The following is a 25249-nucleotide window of genomic DNA, read 5'->3' on the forward strand; positions in this document are numbered from 1 at the left end:
ATAATATGAAAGCATTTGGGAAATGGAAACTGAAACTGCAGAGCAGCAATGCTCTGATAAACAGCACAAAGCGCTGTCACAATATTCTTACCTTCATTTTTATCATACGTCACTTTTGGTGGACCTTTTTTACACCAGTAACTGTAGCTAACATTAGCTCTCTGGCTAACTTGATTATTTTGATTATGTGTTAGGGTTTCAGCTGTGTGCGTCTGGTTGGTTGCTAGGTCAATTTCTGTAATGCAGCCCCTGATGCGCTTGTTCGGACTTCCATGCTTTCTTTTTCTGTGTAGTGGGCCTCTCTTCAGTGGTAAGGACCCCCATGTGTGTTAGTGTGTGTTGCGCTGGTCTGGGTGGACTAGACACAGCAGTGCTGGTAGAGTTTTTAAACACCTCAGTGTCGCTGCTGGACTGAGAATAGTCCACCAACCAAAAATATGCAGGCAACAGCCTCATGTGGGCAGCATTCTGTGACCACTGATGAAGGACTCGAGGATGACCAACACAAACTGTGCAGCAGCAGATGAGCTGTCGTCTCTGACTTTACATCTACAAGGTGGACTGACATGGTAGGAGGGTCTAATAGAGTGGACAGTGAGTGGACACAGTGTTTCAAAACTCCAGCAGCACTGCTGCATCTGATCCACTCATAACAGCACAACACACAAAAACACACCACCACCACGTCAGTATTACTGCAGTGCTGAGAATGATCCACCACCCAAATAGTACCTGCTCTGTGAGGGTCCATGGGGGTCCTGACCACTGAAGAACAGGGTAACAGAGTATCAGAGAAACAGATGGACTACAGTCTGTAACTGTAGAACTACAAAGTGCAGCTATACAGTAAGTGGAGCTGATAAAATGGACAATGAGTGCATATATATATATATATATATATGAGAGAGAGAGAGAGAGAGAGAGAGAGAGAGAGAGAGAGAGAGAGAGATAGATAGATAGATACTGGTTTGGTTCTTTTGTGTGTGTGTGTGTGTGTGTGTGTGTATATATATATATATATAATCACAAACTCTGTTTCCTATTATAAGAAATCTGAGTGATTCTAATGCACCATTTCGCATCAACCATATCTGAATGACTTGGGCTGTGACTGCTTTATGACTGAACTCTGCTGGGTTTTTGAAAGGCGGCGGAATTCGCCTTTAAGGGAAGATTCAGCGGACACTGGCCCTTTAAGTGCCTGTGCTGTGCGGCAGTAGCGCTAGCTCCGTACAGACCGCTAGAGCCGCAGATAGCCTTCCTGATCACTGCAGAGCCTCTACAAAACAGCACGCCAGCAATCATGTAAGTGTCTTTTAGAGCATCTGTGGGCCGCTTTAAGCCTGTAATTCGTGTATGGTGTGAATCCGTGTTTTGGAAGTGACTCGCTAGTTAGAGAGAGCGCGTCTGAAAACAACGCCCAAACTTCCTCAGGCCTCAGGAGCAACAGGTTAGCGCGCTAGCCCGCCAGCTGACGCCGAGGTCTGTTTGAGCAGGCTTGGTAGTTTAGTGACATCTTGAGCGCTGTTTGGGACTTCTCGCTGATCGCTTTTGTCAGTATTTATGTCGCAGATTAAATGGCGACAGATGAATTACAGTTTAAAAGTTGTTCAGGTTGATATTTAGGGGGCGGTGTTAGCTAATTAGCTTAGCTGAAGTAACCGGCTGGCTTGCTGCTAGTTACCGAGCGGATTTGAGTTCGGCGATTAGCGAGTTTAGCCAATATTTCTGGGCGATTTGTTCGCTACAGGGCATGAATTCGTTTTTCTGTGGTTTACAGAATCATTATAGAGACTTTGTCGCTGTTTTCATCCCACAGTGATGCTAAACTGTGGAACTTTTAGTCTGTTTATAGTACAAACTGTCGCTCAATTCGCCTTTAGCCCAAAAGCGCAGAGGATCAACGGTTTTATTCTCATTGTTGTAGTTGTTGTTGTTGTTGTTGTTGTTTATCGTTACTGACTGAAATGCTCTGTGTATCGTGACCATCATGTAGCAACCCGCTTCTCTGAATAAACACAAGAACCAAACCAGTACCCATGACCCGTGTCAGGGTGTGTTTCATTTACCTGTAAAAGTAAATGAAACACTCCCTGATTTGGTGACAAGGCATATATTCTGTGGACTGCACCCCTAAAAAAGATGGTTCTTCAAGGGTTCTGTAGCAAAGTGAATGGTTCCATTTCTAACCGTGAGTTCTATATAGAACCATTTCCTTCTTAAATGGTTCTTTGCATGGTGAAACGGTGCTTCAGACTGGTGGAGGTGGTGTTGTACAAGGTATTATAACGTATATCCAGGCCTTTTTGACAGTGGTTCTGTGTGGCACTGAAAGGGTTCTACTGTTGTTGTGATTTAAAGCTTGTAACGGTAGCAGAGCAATTCTTTGGTGCATGATGGAACCGTCTACAGCTCCATCAGTCTGTAGAACCAGTTAAACATGAGATATTCTATAAAGAACAGTGTTCTTTGCTAAAGAACCCTTGAAGAACCACTTTTTTTTAGGAATGTACAGATTGCTAATAAGGGTTATTCAATTACTGTAGTGATTGGTCTTTTTTGGTGATGTAAGAAACTGACATGAACCCTGACTTCAAAGCTCACCATCCTAAGTATAAAACAGCTTTTGTTTTCATAACTGATGCATTTGTTTCTCTTAAAATTGAAAACTGGTGCTGAACGAAAAGCTTGATTGAAAGTGCAGAAATTACAACGAATATTTAAAAAAAAAAGCATTTGGTTATTTCCTAAAGTCTCCAAACGGTCAATAAAATAAATGAAAAACGTATTAATTGATCATTTACTGCATGTTCTCTTGATTCTGGCACACATTTATCTGTTCCCTGTTTTTGTCATGGGTTATATGATTCTGAATGGGGTCTCTCTGCCCAGGCAGCTTCTAATACATTATTGGCTAAATATTTCTGCATTAAACATATTTTACGGATATTAATCAGTAGATATATACTTTATTGATCCTGAAGGAAATTTAGCAGCCAGTAGCAGACGCACAACACAGTACAGTAGTAATAGAAATAAGGGTGTAGACATATAATCGTGCACTACATCATACTAGAAGCGTCCTAAACCAGGTCCAGCGTCGCCTCGGCTGGCACGACTGGGTGGCTTTAGCCTGGAAATGGTTTGTTACTGAACAGCTCCCTCAGTGTGGCATTAGTGTTACTACACTAACCTTAATGTTACTGAGATGTTCGTCTCCTCCATCAGCCAATATGTACCTTTACTGAGCTGATGTTGGGCAGTTTGGCTTGTTAGTTACAAGCACTCGCCCACTGCCAGTGAGAGATGAGTGCTTTAGGACTTGGATGATTTTGGGTTTGTTTGTCATTCTTCTGTGAAATGCCATCACCACTGTGCAGAACCAGGCGTGGCACCTCACTGTGACTTTTGTGGGTCTTGCTTTTGAGTTTGTGTGTCTGCTGCAATGTGGTGCAAAAATATGAATCAACTTAGACTTTGACTCAGTGTTGAAGCCCTAGAATGGAAGTTGTTTTTGTAAAGATTTATTCACTTAAACAGGGAAGACGTTTGAAGCTTCAGTCTGTCATTGAGATGAGTGGTGTGAATAGAATCCGTCAGGGGTCTTCGATTCAAATTCAGTAAGGTCCAGTTAGAGAAAATTTGCTCAGGCGAAGGTCCAGAACATCATAATGTCTAACTTGTATTATGAGTCAGCGCCGTATACGGTTTACTGAAGTAGCCTAGTAGGTGTATCAGCATCTTAGTGTAGTCAACAACTGACTGTCAGATCAAATGTTTATTGTGAGTTTTCTCTTTTTAGAGCACAACATATAAAATAATCTGGCTCACTTTCTTCTCTGACTGCTGTTTCTCGCCTCATCCCTCCCCTGTGTGTGGCGTCACTCGCTCCAGTCTCAGAGCTCATTGTAATTCACAGAGTGGCTGAGTAGCGTCATGTGATATTTAAAGCGCATGTGATTGGTCTGTGAGTCTCCTGGGCAGCTAAACCGGTACCGCAATGACAAGAAATGATATTTGAATTATTCCAAATTGCTCTCAGATTGCTGAAGTACTGAGTATCATGCTTACATATCATGTACTGTGTAAACATAAAATCCTGTGCCGGATATGTTTTTGCCATATTGCCCACTTAGCTGAAAATCTCCCAACTGTGCTGACTCAGGCCCTCTAGGTCAGAGAATGACCCACTCCTGAAGTAAATGGTACTGTGTGAAGGAAAAGCACATTGTTTTGGGATTAGTAAAAAAGCAGCAGTTAAACTAATCACATGCTCTTAGTTTCAACTCGTGCTGTTTCAGGTCGACTCCGGAAAAACACATGCTGTCCAGTTTTTAATCAGGGGCCTTATTACGGCCTATCTTTTTGTCTTAAGTTAAGATCTGACAGGTCAAGATAAGATTTAATCACAAATGGCAAAATCTGGTCTTACATAGGGCAGCTTTAAATGTGGAGCATTTGGTGGGGGGGTCAGTGAAGTTCATTTGTCTGTGGAGCCTGAGGGCAAATCCATTGTATAGAGCCTACTCTGCTGTCTAAATGGGCCAGTATGACACTTCCAATTGTGTTGGCGGTGGCGATAACAATAAGCAGAGCCTCTCCAGTGATGTGTTGAAAAGGCCAGCAATTTGACACCTCATAAACAAACGCATTGCTGTATTCCTGACATTATCAATATGTGGGCTGCCTTGACCTAATTAGGAAGATGTGCAGTCTGTTTAGTGTGACCTGAGCTTAAACGCTCAACCTCCAGAGCTGGTGACGTCAGTTACGTTGAGTATATACTGCTTAGCCTCGGTACCTAGAAGAGTAAAGTACCAGCAAAAACTTACTTTAGCCTCAGTTTATGTAACAATGTTAAAACATTAAGATGAAATATATGAAGTGTCCATATTTATTAAAACTCTTTGCATTGTATTCAAAATTTGTTACAGTTCATCAGACAGAAGAGTTCAATGTCAAGAGGGCTGTATGCAAATTTACAGAGACCACCCTTTGTTGGTTTAATTTCCAGTCAAATTGGCTATTAAATTTTTTTTTATTATTTTTTTTGTCCAGAACAAAAGCAGGAAACATATCTCTGCGGTCGGAAGAAAACCTATTTTCTTCACTTTTGTCGTTCTTTAGTTTTTGACATCATTTGAAAATGCCTGTTGGCCTTTACATTGTGTGTAAATTCCATGATGAATGGACCAAAAGAAACATCACAAAGGTACTTTGAAAAAAATCTGGATCCATTGACTTGCATTCAAAATAAAGTATGTTTTCTCCTTCTCCTGTAAAGTTACCATTTTGGAGAGACGAGGTTTTCTTCCAAAATCAGCGATATGTTTAACGAGAAAATGCACACAAGCTTCAACCACTGAAGTATGATATCAGATGTATCCGGTCTTAAAATGGAGTTAAAGCTATGTCCCTCCAATAAAAGATGTTCCCAAAGGAGACACTGACATTGTTGCCCTTCAGAGACATTCACAAAAGCAACTACTCAAACACACATTTTGGCCTGCAGATTTCTCGCTCATGTGCATCTAAAATGACTTGAGAATACAGGGTAATTCAGAAAGATTCATCCGAGTTCAAAATGATTTCACTTGTAAATCAATGCAGTAAAGGTCTCAATCTGAACCTCCTCCAGCTGTACAGACATCAACACCACAGTCAAACTCGTCCCATGCTGGATTGAGCGTGTCGGGTGTCGCTGCACTCGCAGCTCTTTCGATGCGATTTCGGAGGCCGTCCAGTGTTGCGGAAACAATGACGAACGCTCTGAGCTGCTGGAGGTTCACTGCCGACAAAGTCATGTTGCACAGTTATGACAGATTCACTCTTATTGAAGTGGAGAACGCAGAACACTTTCTGCTCAGGGGTCTCGTCTCCTCACAGACTGAAGGGGGCCGTCTTCCCGTGACAGTCAGAAACTCTATGACCAGTTGGTATGTGATTGGTTCCTAGGTGCCTCGTGCTTGTAAAAAAAATTGCGCTTTGAAATTCGAGGAACCTTTGGATCACCCTGTACATTTGTGAGGAGATATATGAATGAATAATAGTGCCAAACTGTGCTGGACATTGGACCTCCAGCATTGATTAGCCCTGCAGTTGAACACTAAAACTGGATTTCAAGGTTTTATGAATGTAAATTGGCCAATGTAAGAGGAGTTACAGGTGTCTAGACAAGCGTGAAACGCAACCACACTGAATTTTGGAGGTGTGGAAAAATATCCCTGCAGATTTCATTGAAAAACGGAAAAGGAAGCAGTAGTGGACACACTAAATACTGAATGTATTATACTTGATGTCTTGACTGGAAGGTATATAAAGGAAAGCGTGGTGTCTGACTTTTCAGAGCTGTACATGTACAGAAAAAAAGTTGTGGACAATGCCTTCTGCCTTGCCGCTGCAGGGCCTGCCTCCGTCATTAACTTACTAACCTTGCTCTGAAAATATGCGTCCGCTCTTGGTAGTGCCAGCCTAACTGTCAGAGAATAGAACATCACATTACTCACATAACGAGCAGCCTGTGATGTTGAGTTCAAAGCCAACACAGAAACAGGATCTTGCTTGGCATATTTAACTGAGCCTTTCCCATAATACTTCATTTGAAGTGTCATTAGTGTTGTCATTAAATTGGGAATTTACAGCGAACTGTCAACACAGCCGTATAAATCCATAACTTTAATGTTCGGTTGTACAATTGAGGTAGGATGATGCATATCTGCCTGATTTGGGCTACAGAGAATTCACATACGTTCTTCAAGTGCCTTTATTCTTAGGAAAAGCTGAAAACTTCTTTTTTCACAGGATACTGTGGAATATTTGCTGACATGGCACATCCACACAAGATAAATATAATCTGAGTTTATTCCTAGGGTTCATTTTTTTTGTTGGGACAGTCGTATATCTGTACTGATGTGGAAGCTCACAGTCCATAAAAAACTGGTGTTCTGGATTTGGACAGAACTGAAATCAGTGAGAAACGCTGGTAATGGCATTTTCCCACCTCATGTAAAAGAAATGTCTGAATAGTTTTCAGATTGTAGTAGGATGGGAAGTAAATGTGTTCTCCAAATTAAGGGTGGACGTAATGGCAGGAATGCTTCTTAATATAATTACACAAAATTTTCACGATACACAACACGAATGACATATTTAGTTATTCTGAGGTTTGGGAACAGGTTGATGGACAGAGTTCACCAGCAATGTGTCACTCTTACCCTTGTTAGGTAAGAGTGACACATTGTGAGAGGTAATTAGGTTGCCCAAATTATTGATCACACATCACCTGTGGGCGTTTCTGAACTCAAACGGACCATGGTTTCACTCACTCTCAACAAATCAGATGCGTTCCTGCTAAAATTTAGAGAATCCTGGTGAGAAATCACTATTGTGCTTATTTTTATTTAATCCATGTGTCTGTGTAGGCAGTCTGTAAGGAAAACAGTACATCAATCAGGCATAACATTATGACCACCTCCTTGTTTTTAGGGTCATTGTCTGTTTTATCAGCTCCACTTACTGTATAGCTGCACTTTGTAGTTCTACAGTTACAGACTGTAGTCCATCTGTTTCTCTGATACTCTGTTACCATGTTCTTCAGTGGTCAGGACCCCCATGGACCCTCACAGAGCAGGTACTATTTGGGTGGTGGATCATTCTCAGCACTGCGGTGACCCTTACGTGGTGGTGGTGGTGTTGTGCTGGTATGAGTGGACCAGACACAGCAGTGCTGCTGGAGTTCTTAAACACTGTGTCCACTCACTGTCCACTCTGTTAGACACTCCTACCATGTCGGTCCACCTTGTAGATGTAAAGTCAGAGACGACAGCTCATCTGCTGCTGCACAGTTTGTGTTGGTCATCCTTGAGTCCTTCATCAGTGGTCACAGGATGCTGCCCACAGGACGCTGTTGGCTGGATGTTTTTGGTTGGTGGACTGTTCTCAGTCCAGCAGTGACACTGAGGAGTTAAACTCCAGCAGCACTGCTGTATCTGATCTAATCTATTTGTGATTACTCTGTTTTGTAGTGAAAGCACCACCACCGTCTCTAATAGGAACTATTATCTAGGAACCAAGAAAGGAGCGAACCGTTTCACCGCCGTGGAGATAAAGCGTCTACTATCACCGCGTCGCTTCACTCCTTATATCGCTCAACATGAGCCACGTTTACATGCAGCCTGATAATCCGTTAATAATCCGACTAATAGCTCAATCGGAATAGAATACGTCCATGTAAACACCTCAATCGGAATAGACTAATCTGAATACAATTTCTATCTGATTGAACGAGGCGGGTAAACCTCTAAATAATCCGTTAAATAGAAGAATAATAGCTGTGTAAACGCCTGAATCCGATTACACTCCAATCGGACCGTGTAAGGACGTTCTGCGCATGCGCGGCGCGTCATAGCGAAAGGTTTAAACCGGTCAACACTGCGGAGCTGAAACTGGTCAGCAGAGGAGATGAGGTTTATACTCTGAGCCTTAAAAGACAGCGGTTGGATGGACGGCCAGCTTATGTGTCTCAGGGCATGTCTTCCTTTATAAGTGCATGTGATGGACGTTTTTCTGAGTCTGACATCAGTTTAAAGCAATTAAAAACACAAACGCGCCAACTGGAAACTCATCTCTCACTGACTGGACCTCACGTGATGTTCGCTGTCATGGTAATGTTTACTGTCAGCGCTGCTCCACGCATGCGCGTCATTCTGCATCGGATGACTTGTAGTGAGCATGTAAACGAAGATTGTTGAGCAGAGTGAGAATAAACACCTCAGTCTGAATCTGTAATCTGATTGTCAATCCAACTGAAAACAAAAATCTTTTGCATGTAAACACAGCCGTTGTTGTATCGCTTACTCTGCCCACTTCGCGTTACCAAGGTTCACGCTGCCTCCTATCACCGGGAATAGCCAGCTCACATTGAAATCAAATGACCTCCAGCTGCCTTGCTGAGCAAGAATGTGGACTATCTGGAGGTCCCAGAGCATCAGTTTGAAAACTGTTTCCTTTGTTGCTTTATTTATTTTATTAGTAATACAGCTAGTGCAGCCTGTATAATATGTAGCATTGGCATCAAGACTAAAGTATTTAAGAAGTAACAGAGGTATAACATTTGTTGGAACAGTTGGCATAATGGATTGAAGTCTGGTTGCCAACTGGTTAATAAGGGTGGGTGATGTGGCCAAAATGTGACGGCATGATATGAAGACTTTTTCACAAAATGCATCATGGTTAGTTTCTCCTGAAGTTTTGAAAAGTTGGATCAGAGGAAAAAAAGCAGTGCACCATAAAAATACCATCAAAAGTATAGATCAGTGATTCAGGGATGCACAGATATGGGAATTGTGGGCCAGCGCCAGTATCTGTTTTTTTATGCACATATTTAATATCAGTCTGAAGGAGGCTTTCATTCACTGCTATGTGCATTACAGAGGGATGTCTGTAGGATTACAGTTACCTCTTAAACGCCTTGGAACCACCGGCGGTTCCAAAACGCACTTCATGTTCTTCATAACTTCTTCATAACTCATATTTCATAAGCTACATTCAGAAAGTGGGTGTTGTGTGAGAGTCTTCTTTCCAGTCTAATAGATGATGTCATTTTAAACCCTTATAATAAAAGAAGCTGGACTTTGTTTTTCTACTGAAAGTCGACCCGTTTTTCCCCAAATCTGGGCTAAAAACTATAAACAGACGGCGTCTCTTCAGTGATCTGCTCTGGAAACATCACTTTTATAAAATTATACAAAGAGCGTCGGAGATTTTTTGGCTTTCAGTAGTAAACTGTAAGCATGTACCATGTGTAGATCATAAAACAGATGTTCTATTTAATTTGAGGAACTTTTACAAGAATATAAATAAAATAAAAATTCTCACGATTTGGCCGCGTGAATTCAGATGGAAAAAACTAAATATACCCTGGGGAAATGCAGACATTTTGCAGCCGTAGTCCAGTAACTGTCGTCAAATATTAGTTTGAAATATCTGTCAAATCTAAACATTGCTCTGATGCCAATAAAATAAAAATAAAAACATTTTTTCTGCTGATACGATATGACTCCATCATTGTGCATCACTGCAGTAATACTGTACTTCACTAAATCCAATTAATCTGGACTAATTGTGCTTTTTTTTTTTTTTTTTTTTTTTTTTTTTTTTTTTTTATTTTATAAATGAGCCATGCAGTTGGTCTTTAAGTACTGATGATGCACTCTGATTAAATTTATGATGCTAATGCCGACATCTTTTTGCCCACCTCTACTGGTTACTCTGCAGTTATACACTGAATGTTGTGTACAGGCTCTCTGTAGACGTTTTAAATTTGACTTAACGTATGCAGTTGTTTAGTGTTGGCGAATCACAGATGGCTCCCATGATCAACTCAGAAAAGCATATAAAGTGATTTATCTCTATTACTATAGGCTGTGGCCTTGTTACCTACAGATCCTTACCTAAGATCGGTCGTAAAGCTCCAGGAATTAGTCTAGGAGTTTTCATTATGGCAAGAAAAGGCTTTCAAGTATTAAGGAAAGCATCTACCACACATACACCTTGCGCTCAGTGATAAACGTAACGGTGTTGCTGTTTTGGCACTTTAGAACTGAAATTTTAGGGTGAAGATGTGAAAAAACACACAAGGTATTCTGCATGGACTTTTATTTTCTTAGGGGCTCAGAATGTGTTGTTTTTCTTTTGTGTGTGTAGCGCTGTTGCTGTCAGTCCCATAGATATACATGTGCTATATTGCCAAATGTATTCGCCTGTCTGCCTTCACACTCATATAAAATTGATTGACATTCCACTCTTAATCCATAGGGTTAAATATGATGTCGGCCCACCCTTTGCAGGTATAACAGCTTCAACTCTTCTGGGAAGGCTTTCCACAAGGGTTAGGAGTGTGTTTATGGGAATTTATGTCCGTTCTTCCAGAAGCGCATTTGTGAGGTCAGACATTGATGTTGGGCGAGGAGGCCTGGCTCACAGTCTCCACTCTAATTCATCCCAAAGGTGTTCTATGGGGTTGAGGTCAGGACTCTGTGCAGGCCAGTCAAGTTCTTCCATGCCAAATTGGCTCATCCACGTCTTTATGGACTTTGCTTTGTGCACTGGTGTGGTCATGTTGGAACAGGAAGGGGCCGTCTCCAAACTGTTCCCACAAAGTTGGGAACATGAAATTGACCAAAATCTCTTTTAAGCATTGAGTTCCTTTCACTGGAACTCGAGCCCAACTCCTGAAAAACAGCCCTACACCATAATCCCCCCTCCACCAAACTTAGTACGAGTACCGTCTCCTGGCAACTGGCAATCCCAGACGCGTCCATCAGATTGCCAGATGGAGAAGTGTGATTCATCACTCCAGAGAACACGTCTCCACTGCTCTAGAGTCCAGTGCCAGCGCTTTACACCACTGCATTCAATGCTTTGCATTGCGCTTGGTGATGTAAGGCTTGGATGCAGCTGCTCGGCCATGGAAACCCATTCCATGAAGCTCTCTACGCTGTTCTTGAGCTGATCTGAAAGCCATATGAAGTTTGGAGGTCTGTAGTGATTGACTGTGCAGAAATTTGGTGACCTCTGCGCACTATGCCCCTCAGCATCCGCTGACACCTGTGGCCATGGAAGTGATTTAGAACACCTGGTTGGGTGAGTGAATACTTTTTGGCAATATAGTCTACCTAGATGATGTGTTGGGTCCGGCCAGGCACGTCAGGGGTGCCGCCTTTTTGGGAGAAAACATTAGGGGAAAAAAGTTTGGTTCTCAAAAAGTGTGTTTGTGTGTTTGTGTGTGTGTGTGTGTGTGTGTGTGTGTGTGTGTGTATAGTATGAACCCCACCTCATGCCATTGATGGGCACAGCTTTCAGCAACCCAGGCTAAGTAGGTCTTCAGAGGACTTTTTCCTGGTTTGCGCTGTTAAAGTACTTGTTGTGTTCCTGGATGAGTTCCAGATCATTTAAGGGAATCTGCTGCGCACTTCCTCTTACCTCTTCCCTTTGGGGAAAAAATTGCTGTGCCAAAGGTGAGCAGACTTCCCTTCTGAGAGTCGTCTTACTGAATAGTCTGCAAATGTTTTCTTTTACTGGCTCCTCGTGTTGCTTTGGCATTACCTTAAAAACATTTTACTTTGAAATAACACTTGCTGCTGCATCTGAAAGTGACTGCTAAACACTCTGGCATTACGTTTTTTTTTTTTTTTTCTGGAATGTGGGAGATAAAATAAGATTGGAATCTTAATAATAATAATAATAATAATAATATTATTATTAGAATTATTATTTGAATTTGTTTTTGTTATTTTATGCTTGTTTTACTAATTGAGGCACTTAAATGTTCAATAAAGGTTAAATTGGATGTTTGGTTTGTGTTATGTTTATTTCTATGATGTCATATGCTTGAAATTACTGATGCACTGTGTGTGGCTACAACTTGGTTTATAATTCGTATTGCAATTGATCATAGGAATACTTGCTGTTCACTCACTGAACACACGGTGGCAGTGTAGCACCACTGATTCATTTACTTTTTTTTTCTGACGTGACCGACCCATTCAGGCCAAGAAAAAGGCCTGTTTAATCTCATCGTAGCTCACAGCTTATATCTGGCAGGAGCACGGAGTAAAGCAAAACGCAGACCATAGGAAGGTTGCAGTGCTGATAAATCTGTTATCTGTACAGAGTTACTGTGTTCATTTGCAGCGTCTCACTTTCTGAAGCAGATTAAGTGCCTAACCTTAATAGGCCAAACAGGATGACGTTAAGATATACACTGGTATTTTTTATTTTCATTATATCTGAAGTAATTGCAGTGAATTATTATTGGTTGATTATTTACTATATGTGTACTACTTATAAATGAAATCCCAACCTCTATACTGTACAGCCCCTTCTTAATCTAAGAGACCTAGACACCTGTACTGTGTGCAACGCACAAGTACGGCAGTCTTTTCATAGTGATATGTGTGATATGCGTATTACATGAACAAAAGGGGCTAAATAACATTGCATATATATTGCGCTGTATTGCGTATGCTTGGAATAAAGTGGTAAAGAATGGGCCTGCATTTTTTGTGTGTGTGTGTGTGTGTGTGTGTGTGTGTGTGTGTGTGTGTATTGATTGGTTGAGAAGCGTGCTACCTGTGCTGTTATTTTGCCATAACATCATGGGAAAAAAAAAATTTTTTGTTTTTGGTTTGGTTTTTTTTTTTTCTTCTTCTTACTTGGCCACAAACAGAAAATGGACCCTTTTAAGATCAGCTTTGACCAACAGCAGATTTGCTCAGACTCTGAAGCCGAGACGACACTAAATTCCCAAACTGTCGTCACCACTGAGCAGCTTTTCAGTCGGCAGCTGTGACAGAAGAACAGCTGAACAACCTGGAATCAGACAGAAATGAACCCGACACCATTCGCCAAACTAAACGGGCTGTAAGAAGCTTTACAGACCGGCTGGAACAAAACAACATTAATACTGATCTGGAAAAACTGACCAAACTGAGCTGAACCTGATATTGGGTCAGTTTTGTGGCTCAGTCCGCACTTCAAAAGGTGAAGCTTACAGCAGACGGTGCAGCGAGTGGGCGGAGCTCGTTACTGTGACGTAGCAACAAGCTGCTGGTTAAGGAGCTATAATTTAGAGGAAGGAACTGAACATTAAAACATATTAAATCACAGCAGTGATGTTTCTTTTTTTTGGGGGGGTGTTGGTTTTTTTTTTTTTTTTTGGCAGCTTTCTGAGAGATCAGTGTTGTGAAGGCTGATATCTTACTAATGATAAACGAACAATATTGTGCTGCTCTGTCTTTTAATCCTTGGGTATCTGCAGAGGTGGAAATGAATCTGTTGAAAAGTGCTTGTTTCTCTGATTAGCACTCTAATGGACTGTGTCCTTTACACTACAGGTCTGCCCCAGCTACAGAGGGTCCTGGTGCCTCAGGAATGGCAGGGGGCAACCGCAGACTGCAGCAGACCCAGGCTCAGGTGGATGAGGTAAGACAGCTGTAACTACTGTAACTGTATATGTTTTCTTCAGGTGAACTTGACCACTACTTTTGCTGTAGGCGTGTAACGATACACAGGTGCCCAGACATGATGCAAGTTGCAATTTTGGCATCATGCTACAAAACATTTCACATGTCTTTCTTTCTGTCTTTCTTTCTGTCTTTCTTTCTTTCTTAGCCTATTCCCAAAGTGTTGTTTTGGGAATAAAAAACACAGCAGTGTTTTGTTAAAGGCGTAACTGGCACAAATACAAACATGCAGAAAGTAAATTACAGGATGAATATTACATGTTGCACATGAGTGTTTGCCCAACATCGTGTGTTGTTATGGCTCAAAAAATGTGGACTATTGGGCTGCATCTCAAAATTAAATGAACTGAGCTTTACAAGTTCTTTTACAGTCAGATCTTGTGCGACTCTTTCCTTCTGGCTGAAATGAGTGTGTAGGGATTTTACAAACTGCAGATTCTAGGACTCTATGCCTGAGTAAGGGTGCAAATGGGAAGCTATGTGTGTCTCTGTGAAGCACGTTTTTGTTAAATGGCACAAAGCAGCTGCTTGAATCCTGTGGAAAAGTAGCTGCTGCAACTCCCGTTTTCTCCTCACTTCGCTAATATCTGGGTGAGGTCTTCAACAACGACAGCATAGATGCGTAAATACGGGGATTTGATACTCGCGCGATGTCATTTCAACCAACTCTTTGCCCTTCGTTATTGAACTAGGAAACAGAGGTGGAGATTAAGTGAAGTCATTCTTGCATTTTTGTGGCTCAAGCTTGCTGTCTCTGCTCACCCTTTCAAACAGCTTGGCTGAAGCTAAAGTTGGCTTCATGTTTTAAATTTTCCTGAAACCACTGAATGTAACTGCTGCTTCATTTAAGACGGAATGGAAAATTTAACCAAGAAGCTGGCAAATGAGCTAACTTGAGCTTTGGCCAAGATGGGCAAACTGAGTCAGTTTTTACCACTTTGGAGAGCTGCTGCATTTCATGGATTGTGGTAAATAGAACTACACAAACTATTCCTTATATCCTGCATTTTATAGCGTAAAGTCTATCGGTGTTCGATTATCAGCACATCATTTTACAAACCCCCATATCAAAGAAACAAGTAGTAAAACTTGTAACTTCTAATTTACACACAAGTGTATAGTATAATGGAAAAGTACAGCATCGTGTGCATCATGTACATACATGTGGCGTTGAGTGCGTTATCACTGACCGTTCAAATTGATGGTGTATAATCATAGCATGTGGGAGGGAATATACACTGAATTGTTTCGGATTTCAGTAGTCTTGTCTTGAGCTTGTGGATTGGACCAATTCAAACTTCATTTAGCTGGCAGCCTTGTCCTCAGCTCACAAGAAAAGTGAGTTTTGTTTTTACAATACTCTGATGTCGATTTGAACCCGACTGTTACTGAGGAAGCTCCAAGTTCGAGAAGTTACAGAAGGTAATTCTATGAAGGTAAAAACTATGAACATTGTAAATTCGCACTGGATTAAAATCAAGTCTCATTGGTAATCACTCAAATTACAGCACCTTCCCAGGTAAACTAATCCTGCTCAAATAGGGCTATAGCCATTCGATCACTAGCAAAATGAACACACAATAAGTATTATATAGTAACTCTTTAATGTAGCATATTATGTCACACAGTGAGATTACAATAATTAATGTCGTGTATAATCTAGTAAAGTAACAGTAAAGCAATAGGGCTGCAAAAACTCTTTGATAAAAATTATGTTTTTAAAAATGGAAAAGGCAAAATAACAAATGTTTTAATAAAAATGCACAACTTTTATGAACCCAGGCACTTCTTTGGCAAAACATCATGTGAAATAATGGCTTCTCAGCTTTAGTGTGCAGCTCCCACCTCTGCATACTCAACCTAATACGCATGCCTCATGATTTGGTAGACACTCCAGGTGCTGTCCATGCAAGTTTCCTACTTCTACATGTTGTTGGCATGCTAGCCAGCAGGCTCTCAGTTGCATTTATAAGCAAGATTAAAGTCGCTGTTTCTGCTCTCTGCCGCTATTCACTGCTTTTTAGTTGTAGATCAGGGTTGCCAGATTGGGTATGATCAACATTTCAATGCAGCTTGCTATTAAATAATTATGTAAAATGAACAAACTGTTTTTAACGTCTTGTGTTTGGAGCTGAAAAGTCTGATACGCTGCGGTGGTGCTGCTGGTTTTACTAATGCATCTTTTCAGATATCTTCACTGTGGGCAAGAGAGAAGCTTTGCTGATGCACTTGTCTGTCCATAGCTGCTACTTCAGATCACAAGGCGCCTTATCGCTGTACCAGATGTACTTTACATCCATTAAATAGTGTTTCTTAGGAATGTGTGGTTAAAAAAAATGTAAAGGGACTCCAGCTAAACTTGAACATTTTTAATCGTTGCCACACCTGTTGTAAACATGCTTAGTTGTGTCCCATAGTGGTGAGACGCAGTAGTCTCTAGAGCACATGTCAGCCTCCAGTCCTCATGGGCCATGAAATTAAACACCTGATTCAGCTCATCAACTGATAAGCAAGGCCTTCATGAAATCAGAGAGTTGGGTAAGGGTGAATGCTGATCTCTGCAGTATTTGGTCTGTTTAGTCCCCAGTTTGACATGTCTGCTCTAGAGTGAGCTTTTCCAGTTTAAAGATTAGGAAAACCCCCTTCCTGATGTGTCCTGAATGTGGGATATGTCGTGTGTGTGTGTGTGTGTGTGTGTGTGTGTGTGTGGCCTGTGACAGTCATTAAATTTTAGCTGATGGTGACCCTCATTAGTCCCACAACGGGAAAATTTCACCTCTGCTTTCAACCCATCTGCCCATCCGTGCAGTGAAACACTAGTGAACACGCACACGCGCTCACACTCACGCGCACACACACACACTAGGGGGCAGTGAGCACACTTGCACGGAGCATTGGGCAGCCCTATCCACAGTGCCCAGGGAGCACTTGGGGGTTAGGTGGCTTGCTCAAAGGCACTTCACTCACGCATTGTCGGCTCAGGGTATCGAACCCACGACCTTCCGGTCCCAAGGCTGGTTCATTAAGCTCCAGTCCACGACTGCCCAGCAGATATGTACGTGAAAAATATCGGCACTGGGCCACAACTGGGCCATACTGGTGAATCCCTAGTATTTGTAGCCATTGCATAGTTTGTACAGTTCGTTTTAGAAAAGTTCCAGCTTTAAGTAAATTTTTAATTATCAAAAATTTCCCTATAGCACAATAAATGGCAATTCAGAAGGTTTTGAAAGTGACCAGTGATGGTGTAGGTCTGTGCTTCCCCCCCTTCTCAGAACGTTCAAAGATGAGCTGCCATGACTTCTCAGACACGTCTGTTTGCTCATTTTCAATAATTGGTTACTCAATCTTTTTGTTGAAAACATTCGACCACAAGATTATCCGAAATGCTCTTCACAGCTGAGTTCTGGGAATAATCTTTGATCTGTACTGTTGATTATGGAAGAATATTGCTTGTGCCACAGTTAAACCTTCAGTGCTGTACTGTCATGGTGTTCTGGGCACTTTGGGCAGTCTCTCGGAGAAGAAATGAACATTTTAGAGCAAAAACTTAGGGCCAAGCTCTGAGTGCGTTTACATCTGATAACTGCAGAAAATCAGATTTTGTCAGTAATGCGAAGAACGATAATGGGAAACTCGGTCTACATGAGTCAGTAATCAGATTTCTGCCAGCCACTAAACTCAGACGTAATATAACACAAAGCTCATATTTCATGCCATGCTTTTTTTTAACATTGTGTGTGTGAACATACATAAAATAAAATGTATATTTAAATTGAGTGTTGGTTTCAGCATCGCTCCATAAGTGTCTTGCTTGTTCATTTCCAGTACCGCGGTCTGTTCTCGCGCCTGCTGACTGGGAAATACTTTACTTGTACTGAGAAATCTGATTAATGAGCTACAATCCAGCTCTTTATCGGATTCCTTCGTCGGATTTCTAGACCTTACTCCGATCTGAGAAATCAGGGTGTGCTTGTTTACATGACCATTTAAAGAATCAGAGCCCTGCAGAAATCTGATTATGATCGGATTATTGGGGTGCATGTAAACTCACTCTGTTACAAATGAAAAGAGAGTTTGTTTCTAGCACCTTCTGTTTATGAACAGTTCAGCGAAAACCTGAGTGCAGACAGTCCAACTAACCTTGTAGACGGGATTATGTTAACACACAGGGGGTAGCTGTAACAGTTGCTCATAAACTAAATCAGTAAATCAGTGCAAAACACAGTAAATTCAGTAAAATTGTGTGGCTTACAACCCAAGCTTGTAAAAATAGCTGCTTTAAAATATGATTAAGGAAAAGACAATGAAGAACAGCAAATCTAAACACAATGAAATTTAAATGTTATTTCCATGACGTCTGTAGTACATTTTGGATTCATTTGTGCACAAAATGTCCAAAAATAGACTGTTTTCATTTTATATGGAGACAAATTGAGTGTAAATTCAATGCTGAATTTGCTATAAGGATACAAGAACGAACAGGTTTCATTTGAACTTCTACTGCATAAAATATTTGTTACATCTCATCCCATGTTACTTTATACTCACTCTAGATGTCTATTATTGCTCCAGAAACTCAGCCGTGTATCTGAGGGTAAATAATGTATCTGTGAAAGTGATTTCTAGCGAGGAAACGGGTAACTCCAGCTTCTCCACATACATCCATTGTTTGTGGAACAAATGCAGTTTCCTAGACTCTTGTACCCAGTTCTCTAGTAGTACTACGTATCCATACAGGCTGTTATGTGGCAAACTATATGCCCTGGTTGCTGCTGTTTTGTGCAGTTCAGCTTGGGACATGTCTGCTGCTGCCTCAAAGACCCTTGAACCTTCCCATCAGCCAGTCAGAGGCAGCTGCTCATAGGCTCCCAGCCGTTATGTAACCAGCCGTCACCATGGTTATGTAAGTGAAGCATGGGCCCTGCGCATGTTGCCCTGTCCTACTCGGCCCGCCTTAAAGGGGCGGGACTCCGTCCTGCTGTCTCATCCGTCAGCCAGTTTGTGGATCACTGGAGCATGTGGATTAGGAGCACATCGGCCAAGGTGTTTTGTTTCGTTACCATGGTCATCAGTTATGTAATATCGAGGGGGGAGGTTGCGTAGTCTCGTAAACCTTTCGTGGCACTGAGGAAGGGGGACTTTTCCAGTGCACAGTAAAACAAGGATCAGAGAGGTTGTCATATGCAGTATGGCTAATGAAATGAACATGAAAACTACCAGTTGGTGGTTGTTTGTTTCAAAAGAGAAATATGGGGAGCCATAAATGTGTGAGATGTTGATTCAGACTGATCTAGAATCAGTTTTCATGCTTCAAGGAGCATGATCATGTAAACAGCAGGAATAGGCCATAGATCAGCTGGTAAGCCTTGTCAGCCTCCAGCCTTTTGAACAGAACAGTGTAAATGAGCACATTATTGTTCCAAAGCTGTGCAGCCATTTAGCCTTCTGACTTTTTGGCAGTCACCCAGAGAGTGTTGAGTATCTGATGGTGTGCTCATGCTCAAACAGCAGAACATTTTGTCAGAGATTTGTCAAAATACCATCTTCAAAGCATTAATCTTGGGAGGTCTTTGTAAAAGCTTTCCAATTCAGCTTAAACTTTCACGATAATGTTCGTTGAACATGAATGAAGAGTCCATGTCAAGCTGCATGTCAACACTCTCCAAAATCCAACAAGAGCCGAATGCTCACGTCCGGTTGGGGTCGAGTTTGGCCATCATTTTACAAATATGCATTTAAAGGCCACTACATTGAGTTGGGGATGCATCGGTACCAATATTACTAAGACTTTTTTAGTCGTCTCCAATTCCACCCGCTAGTTAAGCCTCACCCAATCACATGATGCTACCAATGTTAGAAGGGTGAAGGCTGCACAGGCTTTCTCCGAGACCTGCCACCGCTTCTTTACGAACTACCGCTCACGCAACGTCACAGGACAGCCGCACGCGCTCGGAGGAAAGCGCAAACCACCAGATCTGTTACGTCAGCTAACAGACGCCTGCGCTAACTAGCATCGACTGATTGGGGAGAAGGGGGGTCATCCCTACCCACCCAGAGAGAGCAGGGCGATTGTGCTCTCTTGAACTCCCAGCTACAGACAGCTGTAGCATCACCAGGGATCGAACTCACGATCTCCTGCTGATGGGGCCAACGCTTAGACGGTTGTGCCACTCGGGAGCCCCCTAAGTATTTCTGATGATGTGGCAGTCAGATGAAGGCTAACGTGGACAGCTGATTATTTTTCTAATGCCATATTTTGTATTATTATTATTTTTTTTTTATAGCCATGATCTAATGACTATTCTTATTGTCACTACACAGTAAGCAGTGCTATCAGCACCTAGGGTTATTATGGGTCGATTCGGGTCAGTTTGGGACAGACTTTTATAGTACTTGGGTCATCCTCGGGGTTCAGGTCTGAATCGGACTGAATTTTACAAAACTTGGGTCAAGGTTGGACCCCAAGGTTCAGACAAAATTTCAGGCTGAATAAAAGCTCAGTATTTTCCAAACAATAGCGGTGACATTCTCCATGATAAAAATAAAACGCGTTCCAGTTAGGCTTGTCGTAGTGTGCCATTCCATGTTTGCTGTGTTTTCTGATCTGGTGCTCTACCACTATAAATCCCCTCCTGCCTTGTTTGGATGGGTTGTACAAGCTTAGGCCTATACGTCCATCCTGATCAACCCATTATGACTATTAAGCAGAGGTAGCCGGATTCTACAAGAAGCTTACATTGTTATTCAAAAAATGTACTCTCTAATGAAAAAGCTAATTTAAAAATGATTGTGGTCAGTAACATTAGGAGACTGATATTATGCAGTGTGGTGTCAGTATTTTCAAAAACATCAGAAATGCAAGGAATGAAGGGTTTGAGACCAAAACGTACAAGTTTTTATCTGTAAACTTGTAAACAAGTCTTTGTGCAATAGCACTCAAACATCCAAAGTAACCAATGAGTGTAATTTAGTCTTATGGTTTAGATGAAAATGCAGCTCTTCCTCTCAGCTAAGACTTGCTCCGTTCGTTAAACTAACGTATTACTAGTTTTACTGCGGTTTTAGCAGTTAATCACCATGCTGAGCTTTCGTATTGATCGCTTGTTGCAGCCATACTCAAAATACATGATGTTGTAACTGAAAAGGAAAATATGCCTGATAAGTGCCAACAAGGCACAGCCATAAAAGTGGAAAACTTGCTTTACACCTGAGTGGAGCCCATGCATCCCACCCTCCATCCCCCCTTGTGGCAAGCAGCAAAAATTGACTCGCTCTCTGCATGAGCAGCCAGTTTAAAAGGCTACTCTGATTAATGTAGAAGTGATTTGTCTTGGGCAGCGCTGTTTGACCTTGTTGGATTACAGTATCTACAATGTCTTAAATCTATACCATGAGCCAGCATCATATCTATATTTACTCTTGTACCAGCATACCTGCCACCCTGCTGTAATGTAAAGAAGGAATGCATTTAAATGGGTGTATCTGTCAGGCTCTGTTTCATAATGTAGGAGATCAGTAGATTACCAGCTTTTCAATGCAATGTAATTAAGTTAAATCAAGCATTCATTTAAATTAAATACAAGTTAGCAGTTTTTAAAATTCTCTCATCATTGGTCTTATTGAACGAAGCACGTCAGGAATGTCTTTCCAGGCAAAAGCTTTGCTTAGCAATGCACAGGAACCACAATCAGATGGGAAATCAGATCATGTTGTGGTTTTAAAGACTCGACTTCCCTTGGTGTACCATAAAATCTGAGTAAATTATGAAGCTTCTGTGTACAGGGACAGCATGTCTCCACACCTCAGTGTAGACCTAAAGAGCCCCTTAAATCACTCCAACTGGTATCTGCATTGTTCTGTTTCCAGGTGGTGGACATCATGCGGGTGAACGTGGACAAGGTGTTGGAGCGAGACCAAAAGCTTTCAGAGCTGGACGACAGGGCAGATGCTCTTCAGGCCGGCGCATCCCAGTTTGAGACCAACGCCGCCAAGCTCAAGAGGAAGTACTGGTGGAAGAACTGCAAGGTAAGAGATGTGGGGAAACTGAAAATGGAGAAATATTGATTTCAGATGCCCCCAGTGGGGATGGGTTATGTTAAATTCGTGTTATTGTTACTTCGTGATAACCTTTGACATATCGCAGGTATCATCGGTATTTACTTGATGACTGGATGTGATAGTGGGTGGTACATGCGTTGAAATTCTGCCTTGAATATTTCTTTTTTCATTAATACTAAATAAGCACGGATTACGTGATTTGTAAACGGCACAAACAACGCTTACATTATTCCATTTAACTGTCAGGGATGTTTCAGACAAGAAAATAAAAAACACAGGAGTCTCTTGATCACCTTCCGCAGTCTAATTGCGTCTGAAGGTGGCAGGCGTTCCTTTGGGTTGAGCCTTAGCTTAACATGGACACCAGAGTGATCGCTGTACTGTCATACCAACTGGGAAACACCCTAAGGCCGTGGTCAGGTGTTGTGCAGCCAAGCCATGGACCATTCAGATTATTGACGCAGCTGACTTTGGCTTCTTATTTGAATTTCTCTTCCACCTTAAAGCTGCAGTAGGTAACTCGTATAAAATTGTTAGGAGGAGTGTCAGCCACAGACTATAGGTATTTTTATATGCACACACACGGATGGATGGAGAGATATATAGAGAGATAGAGATAGAGAGATAGTGTATATGTTTATATGTGTGTGTGTCTGTGATTATAATAAATATATATATATATATATAATTACAATGACACACACACACACACACACACAGAGGCCGCTTACTTAAATCTACGCGCATTGTACATTTTATCAGGTTTGCTCACCGTATTGGTGCACCTTATAGTTCTTGAGTTACAGCCTGAAGTCCATCTGTCAGCCTTTAACCCTGTTCTTCAATGGTTTATTTATATGTTGGCCTCATTTTCTTGTTTCTTGGAGATCGACCCATTTAAATGACTCAGTTAAATGTGTATTGGCTCAGTTACATGAATTAACATTGGGTCAGTTACATGAATGAACACCTGTTGAAAATCTGCTAAAATCTAAGACGGTTAGAAGATGCTTGAGTATGTATTACAAATATCTAATCGATGTGGATCTTCAAATTTGAGGTATTTTGTGATATTCACTTGTATTTGCTTCCAACAGATGTGGGCCATTTTGATAGCTGTGATCATAATCATCATTGCCATCATTATCAGTGAGTATCCCAGCATCCTTTTCTCTGAGTTGGAGTATAAGAGAGAAAAATGATTTGGTCATAAACTGCTTATTGGTTTAGGACTATAGAATGAAGTTTTTAGTTCAAATGGTTAATTGAAGCAGTTTGTTAGCTGCTTAAAGTTCACTAAGTACCAAATGTGTTGTGTAACCTAGATGTGTAGCAATGTACAGTTGTAATCAGTGACGTTTTTGGAGGTTTTGTATTGAATCTGTGACGGTTAATTCATCTACTGTAAATGCTTACAAATAAAATTCCCTTTTCATTTAGTTTGGAATAAGTCGTCATAAAACAGCAGGGGAATGGAGGAATGGCATGACTGTTGTGATGGGAGAGTGGATAAGATGAAGTATCAGCTGATACCATGAAGACAGAGAGCATGTTCTTCCAGAACTCTAAAGATGTTCTAGCCTGCTGACTTTCGAAAGCATAATTTGTAAAATATCTCAACTGTTTTTTTTTTTGTTTTTTTTTATGTTTCGGTTTTAATGCCTTTGATTTAAACGTTGCCTTACAGGTGAAGACAAACTCTTACACGTCTCGCTCATTTTCCTGACTAATCCTTTATTGAAAGTAGTTTTCTAGTACACTCCGTGCCATCAAGTCACGCATACCACAGTGGCCTAACCTCACGTTCGACGCTGAAGAAACAAAACGGTCTCTTAATTCTGTGATGAGGCAACAAGATTAATCTGTACATGTGTTCATAAGTAGTTGGTTAAAGCGTAGCAGTTGAAATATACTGACCACAAAATGGGGGATTGTAACCTTTTGTTACACTCTCTGCTTCCTGATCAGTAGAGCGCTCAGTGGCTCTGGTAACAAGTTTGCTATAAAATGACGGAGCTGTCTTTGGTTATATAGTGCCTTAAAGTTTTATTGCACAGTTTAGAACCAGCCATCCACTCAAAGGCCTTTATTAGAACAAAACAGACTTGAGTGCCATTAGAACCACCTAGCTGTGCCTTTTAAAACACTGCCAGCATAACGTACACAGCAGCGTAATAGAGAATCACATTCAGATTACATTCTTGGCTGCATGTCCTTTCATGGTCAAATGACATATGTATGTATATATGTGTGTTTTTTCTCTGTCTCTCTCTCTCTCTCTCTCTCTCTCTCTCTCTCTCTCTCTCTCTCTCTGTGTCTCTCTCTCTCTCTCTCTCTCTCTCTCTCTCTCTCTCTCTCTCTCTCTCTGTCTCTGTCTCTCTCTCTCTCTCTCTGTGTCTCTCTCTCTCTCTCTCTCTCTCTCTCTCTCTCTCTCTCTCTCTCTCTGTCTCTCTCTCTCTCTGTGTCTCTCTCTGTGTCTCTCTCTCTCTCTCTCTCTCTCTCTCTGTCTCTCTCTCTCTCTCTCTCTCTCTCTCTCTCTCTCTCTCTCTCTCTGTCTCTCTCTCTCTCTCTCTCTGTGTCTCTCTCTCTCTCTCTCTCTCTCTCTCTCTCTCTCTCTCTCTCTCTCTCTCTGTCTCTCTCTCTCTCTGTGTCTCTCTCTGTGTCTCTCTCTCTCTCTCTCTCTCTCTCTCTGTCTCTCTCTCTCTCTCTCTCTCTCTCTCTCTCTCTCTCTCTCTCTCTGTCTCTCTCTCTCTCTCTCTCTCTCTCTCTGTCTCTCTCTCTCTCTCTCTCTCTCTCTCTCTCTCTCTGTCTCTCTCTCTCTCTGTGTCTCTCTCTGTGTCTCTCTCTCTCTCTCTCTCTCTCTCTCTCTCTCTCTCTCTCTGTCTCTCTCTCTCTGTCTCTCTCTCTCTCTCTCTCTCTCTCTCTCTCTCTCTCTCTCTCTCTCTCTCTCTCTCTCTCTCTCTCTCTCTCTCTCTCTCTCTCTCTCTCTCTCACCCCCCCCCCCCCCCCCCCCCCCCCGCTGGTGTCGGAACAAAACTTTGTATCTCCAAAATGGTAACTTTAAAGGAGTAGCAAAAAACATGTTTTACTTTCTTTGTATCTTAATGGAACCAGAATTCCCAAGTAATTTTGGCTCGTGTCTTTTAGTCCATTCGTCATGAAAT

At 41.7% G+C, this 25249-nt stretch overlaps 1 protein-coding gene across 1 annotated transcript; it reads left to right on the top strand.

The window, feature by feature from the left end:
- The first annotated feature begins 1191 nt into the window (after nt 1-1191).
- On the top strand, nt 1192-24411 carry vamp3 (vesicle-associated membrane protein 3 (cellubrevin)). Its single transcript, XM_017720943.2, has 5 exons — nt 1192-1305; nt 13896-13983; nt 21894-22052; nt 23183-23234; nt 23526-24411. Coding segments are annotated over exons 1-5 (321 nt in total). The 5' UTR covers nt 1192-1303; the 3' UTR covers nt 23546-24411.
- Nucleotides 24412-25249: the final 838 nt, after the last annotated feature.

The sequence above is a fragment of the Pygocentrus nattereri genome, chromosome 21 (assembly GCF_015220715.1).
Source record: "Pygocentrus nattereri isolate fPygNat1 chromosome 21, fPygNat1.pri, whole genome shotgun sequence".
In the NCBI taxonomy this organism is placed as follows: Eukaryota; Metazoa; Chordata; class Actinopteri; order Characiformes; family Serrasalmidae; genus Pygocentrus; species Pygocentrus nattereri.